At 40.8% G+C, this 9811-nt stretch overlaps 1 protein-coding gene across 1 annotated transcript; it reads right to left on the bottom strand.

Annotated features, from left to right (window-relative positions):
• Positions 1-710: 710 nt before the first annotated feature.
• Positions 711-9042, bottom strand: LOC104947795 (receptor-type tyrosine-protein phosphatase F-like; the record flags this gene model as incomplete). Its single annotated transcript, XM_010773891.1, has 3 exons — positions 711-1292; positions 2633-2902; positions 9031-9042. Coding segments are annotated over 3 exons (864 nt in total), but the record flags the coding sequence as incomplete, so codon positions are not given.
• Between the last annotated feature and the right edge of the window lie 769 nt (positions 9043-9811).

Below are 9811 nucleotides of genomic sequence, written 5' to 3'. Positions count from 1 at the left end.
ATAAAAAAATCCTAGAGGATGCAAAATGGGATAATTGATTACTTTTGAGTAGCAGTCTTACCATAATGACATGCCGTCGCCTAATTATTTATTATAAAACTGATTAGCACTTAATTTCCTTCAAACATTGCATGTTGAGCTGTTGTTTATATCAACAGCACAGTCAAAAAGCAAGTGTGCACACATAATGAGTATATTTATTATATTATCATTTGATTGTGTCACTTTTCCACTCACACTGAACAGTGCAGTGTTGAATAAGGGCTGAAAAGACAGACAAGTCTCTCAGGAATGGAAGGAAACCTAACCAGAGCTCAAGGAGAGGAATACAAGAACTACTTGACATGTATGAGTGGACATAGATATGATGGCAAGCTACCACTCTGCCTGCTGCAGATGTAAAGGGAATTTCTTTGTGTGCCTTCATAGCTTTTTAAGTTGGTAAAATATATGTGTTCGCAATCATCTCCACTGCATCTAAGTAGCCAAGAATAAATAAAAACAACATTGTGAATAATGTACTTTTAAGGGCGTTTTAAAAATGTGCATTTGCTAGAAGTAAATATGTTCACTTCCTGGCTCTACCTCTGTAGCTACAAAACAACCTAGCACAATTCTGACCCAGTGGCACACTCCTGTGTGAAATGCAGTGTTAAAGTATGAGTGTTTTGTGCCATATCTTGGCACTGCCATGCTGAGTGTGTTCTCACCTCCCTGCTGGGTCTTGATCTGCAGAACTTCAGAGGGAGGCCCGTCTCCCACAGAGGTGAAGCCCAGCACCCTCAGGCTGTAGGTGATATCAGCGGTGAGGCCTGAGATGGTGGTGAGCATGCTGTCGTCTGTGTTGTGTTTCTGCCAGGCACTGAGGGGGGCATCGTGCTCCGAGCTGTAGTAAACCCGGTAGCCTCTGATTTGTCCGTTGGGCTCTTCTGGAGTTTCCCATTGAACCAGCATGGTGCTGGAGCTGAGCATGCGCGCCTGGATGTGAAGAGGAGGGGAGGAAGGGGCCTGCTCGCTTGTACGGGTGTCTACAATTCCACTGGGAGGCCCCCGCCCGACGTTGTTGACGGCCATGACACGAAACTCATATTCCGAGAATGGGCTGAGGCCGCCAATGCTGTATCGAGTCGTGGCTACCCCGTCTACTTCCTGGAAGCCGTTGTCGGACACTTTGGCACGGTACTGGATCACATAGTAGGATACTGGTTCTGGGTTGCCAGAGTCCCAGGTGAGGGTGACACTGGTGGCCGTGGTTTCTGTCACAATGAGGGAGGTGGGTGGCCTGGGCAGAGCTGTTAAAGAGCAGAGAGAAAACTGTCAGATATCTGAAGGAACAAAAAGAGGCTGTGGGTTCATTATCATTCAGAAGCCTCTCCTCATCGGCACAGGGCCTGTATTATGTTCGTGTTATGCTGCCACGCAGGCCTGAACCCATCTGTAGTCTACATAACCACAGCTGGAGTTCATCACAAGTTCACATTTTTAATGCATACACAGAAGAGATACTGTCCTGAATGTTTACAAGATAGAGCTAAACTATTTGTTAGTTTCATATGGAGCCCTCAGGTGTCTTGGAGCAAATCCAAATTACAGTTCATGCACAGAAGTTCATAAATTGTGGACACAGTTTAAAAAATGTATGCTCAGTATTTGTGTACACAGTTGACAAGAATATAAGGTTAAACAATCATGGACATTCGAGTATTTAACATATAACAACACGTGTTTTAAAAGGCTAAATATTAAGTGGCTTTTTTTAACCTTATAAAATATAATAAGATATACTGTGTACTTAACAGGGTAACCAGAAATCAATGCATGTCTATGCTAAGCCTACTTTAGATCATGTCAGATGTGTACCTATCCAGGCAAAGTGAAAGTAAATAAAAAAATGATGACATTTTTAAAACGCTTTCTCTGTTTAGGCAACAACAAAAAACACCCCAATTTATATGTCAAGGTTAAATTGGCATCTCAACCCTACTATGTTTGTTTTGTGAGAATGTGCAAGTAAGTCTGAGCATGTAGTGTTTTACTTGGCGGCTTGGACTAACGTCAAATCATTTTGGACCCTCCTTTTTGTACAAGGGGTACAGCACCCAGGCACCAGACCCCCTTCACCCCCTCTGTCCATCCCTAGCTGATGGTGACTCAACATTTGCCCAGGCTTATTACGCACTAAAGCCGCTTTGCAGGGATAAACCTTTCCAATTTGCACGATATTTCATTTGAAGAATTGCTTGAAGATTCATTTGTGAAAAAATTATCTTAGGTCGAATGTCCAACATTTGTCAGAGCTTTCAACCACATTGTACAGTGAGAAGCAGTGGAAAGCTAGTGAGAAAGCATTTTATACTTTTTGGAAATGAACTTACAAATTGTAACTGGAAAAAATTATTTCACATTGACACTGGCATTCCTGGACTTCCATAGGGCTTAGTGAAATCGCTTAGTTCTTGGACCTCTTTAAAACAGTACCAATACATTAAACGATGCATTGCCAAGCACAAAAAACATCTCGTAATAGGCACAAAAAGCATGTGATAAACAAATACAATCAAATACAAAGCGCTAATTGAATTTGTCATCACAAAATAATTCAGACATTTAGATGCTGATCCAGGTTTCTGACCTTTGACAATGATCTGGGCGGTGGTCTCGATCATGCCCAGGGAGGAGATGGCCACACAGGTGTAGTTTGCAGACTGGCGGATGTTGGTGAGCTCCAGCACGTTTCGGCCAATCGGCATCTCCTCCTCCCGGGTCAGCTCCACCTCGCCGCTCACCCACTTGACAAAAGGCATGGGGGCACCGACCGCAACGCAGGTGAGGTTGACGCTGCCGCCGGGCATCACCTCGTGATTGGTGGGGGGGATGGAGAAACGGGGAGGTACACGGCGAACTGCAGGAGGTAGAGAGGGGGAGTTAGACACGATACTGAGGAGGGGGGGTCACGGGACCACTGGCAGACGTCATGAATCACTGGCCTGGATTTTACTGTGCACCAGTGCGTTAGAAATGAATAACAGCTGTACTGTCCCATCATGCTCATAAGTTAGGTTTAGACTATTTTATACAGAATTAAGGTTGTTACGCTCTGAATCTTTCTCCTCTTTATTAAACTGGATACAGGCAGGTTTTAAACTAGTTATTATACATGTTATATTGGAAATACTATAAGTGTTTTTGTTCTAAATCCCTATAACACAAGAACAGTATAACTAGGTTACCTCAGGTTATTCAGAAATGTCTCCTCCTCACACATTTTGAAATACAGCCAAGCCCCGGGGAAGTGCGCTAGTGGAAGCAACCTTTTGCAGTGGCCAAACGGCGGTACTACAACCTACGTGTCAGTCCTGGGACTTATACGCACGTACATAGCATTGGCATTATTCTGAATCATTCATCACCCTTTATAACAGAAGATGTTATGCCCCCCCTTTAAGTGTGACCATTCAGAAGAGATATAAAATATAGTATATATTACAGTTTGACATGTTATATTACATTTTGACATGTTTCTAACCATAGTAATATAATTAAATATTCCTATAAATTCCCCTTAAATGTCATTCAGAAGCATCTTGGTCTCACCAGTGTAAGGCATTGTGCTGGAACGCTTTACAGTCTGGAACTAACACACATTAGTTTGCCTCTTGGGGCCCCATGATGCTCATATGACATTACCTATTATACGCCAACTTTTCTCCAATACATATATATTAGGGTTCACTTGGAAATGGAGGAAATTGAGAGCCTGTGCCTAAGGCGTGTGATTTCTCTGGAGTATCTGGGGTTTCCTGCTGGACTGCAGGGATTACAATGCACCTGGAGTCTTCTGTGCTGCCTGTGTGGAGAACTCCCATCTCATCCTGATGCTAAGGCTGTAGAGGATACTGAAGAATCCTCCCCTATTGTGAGCTCCCTTCCATAGAAATCTCCCCCTAAGAGCTGGGATTTCATTACACTGCATCTGAATTAGTGTAACAGTACTGCATGTCGTTAAACTTGCAGTTGGCCGTGTTGCACAAGTGAAGTTCTCTTGACTTAGGCGAGCACAGAGTCATGAAAATCTGACTTACTGAGTGTAATATAAGCTGCGGGCTGGTACATGGGTGTGAGGCGCTTACACTGCGGATCAGAGGCTTTTCTCAAGGTTTGATCTTGGTTTAACCACAGAGAGGGAAGAGTTCTATCATTGTGTACTTCAGAAATAAAATCAGATGTAGAAGTAGTGATGCTAGAACTGGTAAGTAGCACTTGTATAGGTACATTATGTTTTGCTGGACCATAACTGATAATTCAGGGACTTCTTGAGTAATTTTGTCGGGGAGGGGAAATAGTGTTTTGGGCACTGATCATACAAGAACAGCATTGTGTGCTGGCATAGGAAGAAGCACACTCAGAAACCAGACGGCTGGCATTCATTCCTGTGGAGGCTCAAGCACTGGAGAAGATGATGTGGAAGAGAAGGAGGATGAGAGGAGAAAGAGAGGAGTAAAGGAGGAAGATTTAGGGGCAAACTGCTGGGTTAGTTGGGTGGGGGCTCAAGGGAAATCTTTCTTTCTGTAGCTGGCTTTATGTTGGATGCTGGAGGACTTCAAATTATAATTTTTACAACCCGACAGCAAAGAATATTCATTTTCAGGATCAATACCATTATCGATCAATGCCGATGAGACGGTGCTAAGAATCAACATGGAAACCAAATACCTCTCTATTAGAAGTCTATGTTCAATTGTTTGGTTTAATTAGCGCATGACTAAAGGTCACAGAATATTTCAATGTTGTCATAATTGTCAATTCATGATAATTCTTCATTACATTTGTTTAATGGTTATGCAACATTACGATATAACGAGGCTTCTTCATATCAGTGGATGGTCTATTACTCGGTGCCTTCTAAAGAAACTTTGTATTATTTTATGTTAAGAGACTTTAGGCTGGGTTCAACCTCGAATATATTTGAGGATAAATAGATCTCTCATGAGCTTTTATTGCATGGCAGTTCTGGGACAAGAATCTACATTTGAGCAGGTGCACAGCAAAAACCAGGACTCTACATTTCATAACCCCATTGATCTTCTGTTGGTAAGTGGTAATACTACAGCCAGTAATACATCAGAGGTCTCACTGATAGACATCATAACATTGGAATACCTGTTGATATCCTTACCACAGTGAATGGGGGGTATGCAGGATGAGTCAACCTCAGTTGGCCAGCATAACCTCAGAACTGTTTCTAATGTAAAGAATCTAAATTCAGGTAGCAATTCTAGAAGTGGTATGTACATATTATGTGTGTAATACAGATGAGTTGTACATATCCATCCATCAATTTTCAGAGTGGCCACAGGCTAAGCAAATGAGATCATACAGTATACCCCAAGGCATTGAGACCTATATTGAATAGCAACTATAGTATAATAAAAAATATAGATAATATTAATTTGCATTTTCAAGGTAGGAGCTTCAGTTTAGTTTAAGACAGATAACACTGAGATGTTTGCTTGTTGAGGATCATCACAGTTCTGGTTTCTGATGCTGGATGTTATCAATGTGCTGGCCAGCACTGAGGGAATCATCATGTCCTTATATTAGTCAATTAGAAACCATAACGTAACTTGTTGACAAGGAAGATGCTCACAATGTCATGACAAAAAGTAACTTAGTCATAAATTAAAGGATTATTGTTAGAGTTGCTTCTGTTAGTGTGCACAATGGCCTGATGGTTGGATGACTGAGGTACTGAAACAGGGTGAGACTGAGTTTTCTACACAGTCGCCACAAGGACACTCAGAAATAACAGATGCACATAAGGATGAGCTAATAGTTAGAATGCAGACAAACACATATCTTTGTTGGCATGCTAGATAAAAGAGACAAAGGAAAAAGGGAGAAGGTAGAGAAGACAAGTCCTAATAAAGGAATAGCTAGAGTTAAAGGAGAAGCTGCGATGGGTGGGGAAGCAAACATCTGTATGCAAGCAGGAGACGTAGCAGCATGCATACTGCAGGAGTTATAGACAGGCATCAAGCATATTCAATTGATAAATGCGGTGATTGGCATCTCAAGTAGAAGCTTATTTCTTCCACTGGATTGATGACATCTCAGGTTTAAGTCTAATGTTCATTCTATCATATTTCATAGTCAGAACTTCGACTTGGTACCACAAGTCATTTTATACACAGTCTCTGTGGAAGTCAAACAAAGAGAGGTACATATGATTCTGCAAGTTTCACTTTAAACAAGTTTTTCTTAACTATGTACATATTAATGAAAAAGTCCTCTTACATGCATCACTCTAACGGTTTAATCAAAAAGTAAACCTGTATTTTTAATTATAATGGGTTGGCTAATAATCGCCTGATTCAGTGCAATATTAAATTTAAAGATGTTTGATAAAAAGTAAGCAGAATCATGTTTTTATCACTTCCTGTCTGACAGAAAGATGACTTTGAAGAGTGTCTGGCAACAAGAAGCATGACGGGTCCTTTGATTAGTAACTGAACTAGGTAAGCAGAAATGGGAATACATTCCTTGCTAGAATTGGCTGTTATTCAAAACATCCAATAGCTACATGCTGGCCAAAGCATTAATCAGAATGGACATGACAAAATGTGATGATAAGTGCATCATCCACATAAAGCATTGTGCTGATGAAGACTTAGGTTTGAAGATTTGTTTTGTAACCATGGACAGTGCTTAGGAAACTTTTACAACATTTCTGGTGGTGAACTGCACTGAGCAATATGTCATTAGAGCTTTATAACTTTAAAATATTCCTCTTTTTCTCATGTGGAAAGGATGGAGATGAAACGCATTATACTGTAGCTCACTGAAGATAAGAGTCACTTCAGAATGAGTTCTCATTCTGAGACTCACACATTCTGTGCCAAAGGTGACGGCAGTATTAATGGGCCTTCATCCCATCCTGCACTCAGCACTCTAGCTTATTTCTGGGATACAAACCCTTGAAATCGACTTTAGTTTGAAGTTGTACCAACTAAGTTATATTACGCTAAAGTAGTTGCCCATTCAGCCAGTATGTGAAGCTTTATACAAAGGGCTACTCAGTTCCACACTAGATTTATTATTCAAAAGTGATTATGTATTGGGTCACAATACATTTTTTCACATTCCTACCACGTCAAAAATAACAGATCTAATGTTTTTTTCCTAGAATCCTAATGTGTACACTTTGACTTCAAACACATGTCAAATCAATGAAGAAACAGGAACAAAAACTACTGTAACACAGAAGATGACCAAGAAGCTAAACCACATGTCTGCAAATCAAACCTAAACTAGCCCAGCTTGGGCTTAAACTCTCTCCAATAGCATTTCACTCTCCCTCCATTTCTGAGCTCTTCAGCATTCTCCTATTAATGATCCAGCAGTGAGAGTCTTTGAAAAGGCTGTAAACATGTTTGAGGCTATTTTCTTCTTCGAGAGTGTAGTTTTCTGAGATAAGAGCAGAGCGTGTGCTCAGAGGCTGCCGCTCAGACTAATAGTGGTCAGACAGCCGATGAGAGCTGGGATGAGCCATGCCTTTGAATCAGCCAAGACAATAACAACACTATCAGCATGCAGAGAGGACATCATGACACTGACACAACATTCTGTGAAGTGAGCACATACTCAAATTATGTTGTGGTTATAAATTATGTAACGTTTTTCTTCCCTCACCAGGAAAGGCGTGAGTTGAGTGACACATCATCATCATCTCTTTGTCCCTAGATAGTTGATATTCAAAATCGATGCAAGTATCAATGTTTTTTTCAAGGTTCTGTTAACCATTAATCTCAAACCTATGCAATTACATTTATTGGAGAAAAATCATTTATAATCCCATTTACCCAGAAGGCCGCATTTTGTGTCCGTTGTGAAACCATGGATTTATTAGTCGTACATATGTGAGGTAAGTAACTTTCCTCACGGATGTCACATACTTAATTTACATCAGTAATGTAACAAACGTATTTTCCTTAACCATAAAAGGTCAGTCTGTTGCCTAACCCTAACCAAGAAGTTACGATGCTAACCACATGTTTAAATCAGTGACGGTTTGCACTTATTGCTGGTACTTAATTGTTGTGGGATTCATTGGCAAAAAATAATTCCGTCATTAAGGAATAAGTAATGTTGGGATTATTTTAAAATTACTATACATTTTTATAAGGTGATGACTTGTTTGTATCTTTGTTTCTCAGTTTGTAATGGCAGATGTCTCTTAGTAATATGTTACACATGTGTAATATGAATATCACAAAACAGGTTTCTCAAATGTTTCATCCAACAACAAGACATTTAACAAATCCTATTGCTTTTTGTTTTGCAGTTTTTACCGGGGATGGTGCTGGCACGAGTTTTTAATACATTTCACTGTAACCGTATCACCAAATTAGGTTTGCATTGTTTCGTGTGAGAAATGAACAGTTACAATTTGCAATATGTAATGAAGTTGTCAGAATTTGCTCATTCCAGTGACAACAGGAAGAGGCACTTTTGTCACTGAGATCTAATAAATATATTATACATGTAATATTTGTTGCTGCCAACATTTATTTTCTGATGGTGAGGTAACGTTTTTATTCTTAATAAATCTCTGTGAACCATTGGTTCCCAACTGAAACCTAAATGTAAACTGAACTTCCTGTCATGTGACATTGAAAAACAAAAGGAAGAATACATTGCTCCTCACACCGTTGCCACTTTAATCAAAGGCCTTTCCGTGTCACATCCTCCTTTAGAACCTTTCCTAGTGGGGAAATGTACGTATATATTTTGTGTAAAAGCAATAAGACATGCACAATTCACAAAATTTCAGAAGCACAATATAGCAATATATAATGTGATGCAAGGAAGCATGTACTGTAGCATTGGAAGAGGGGGGGGGTTGCATTATGGGTTAGGGTCCTGAGAGAGAGAGGCCGGGACGGGCCTGAGGCGCCCAGCATGAAGCTGGCGCAGCACGGCTCCAGTCTGCCAGGCCTGGGCTTTAGAAGGGTAAAGAGTGAAAGAACCAACCTTCGCGTTGATCTGAGTGGTGAGATTTGGATTGTATTTTTTTGATGGCGGGGGGGCAATGATGATGGAGGGATTTAAGATAAAGTGAAAAATAAAAATTAAACAACGAGAGGGGGAAAAATAAGGAGTAGGAGGAAGAAGACAAGGAGAAACAGAGAGAGTAAAACAGGCAAATATCTGCTTATCCATCATGAGTGAGAACAACACAGTAGAGACAATAGCCTGTGCAGTGAGGTGACACACACACACACACACACACACACACACACACACACACACACACACACACACACACACACACACACACACACAATATAGTAAGGCATAGCAATGTGGTGCAAACCAACACGTAAAGCAAAACGACAAAAAATACCATTATCAGTGCTAATTTCACTTTGAAGGTAACATTCCAGGCTATTCCAGTGAGCACCCACTCAGGAGTGAAAAACAGACGCATAATTACACATGTTCCTCACAACTTTCCTGCAGTGTTTGAGCCCTTCAGAGCCTGAGATTTAAATATGCGGAGGCTTGCTGACAACCAGACTTCATTAGGAACACAAAGCAGACACTGTCTTACCGCCCACATTTATTCTGACTCTGAGCGAGCTCAGCCACTGGGCCTTGGAATCAATGAGCGCAGAGTGATAGCCCTTGATAGGATTAGTCAAACACTCACCTTGGAAATGTGCACTTTTTTGCCATATGCCAAGTCCTCACTGAGGAACATTTAATGTGCTAATACTGAATAAAGGGGCTAATGTGAGTGTTCTATTGGTCT

Source organism: Notothenia coriiceps, unplaced genomic scaffold (assembly GCF_000735185.1).
Source record: "Notothenia coriiceps isolate Sejong01 unplaced genomic scaffold, NC01 NC01_scaffold00013103, whole genome shotgun sequence".
Taxonomy (NCBI): domain Eukaryota; kingdom Metazoa; phylum Chordata; class Actinopteri; order Perciformes; family Nototheniidae; genus Notothenia; species Notothenia coriiceps.
This window is presented reverse-complemented; position numbering and strand designations above follow the sequence as displayed.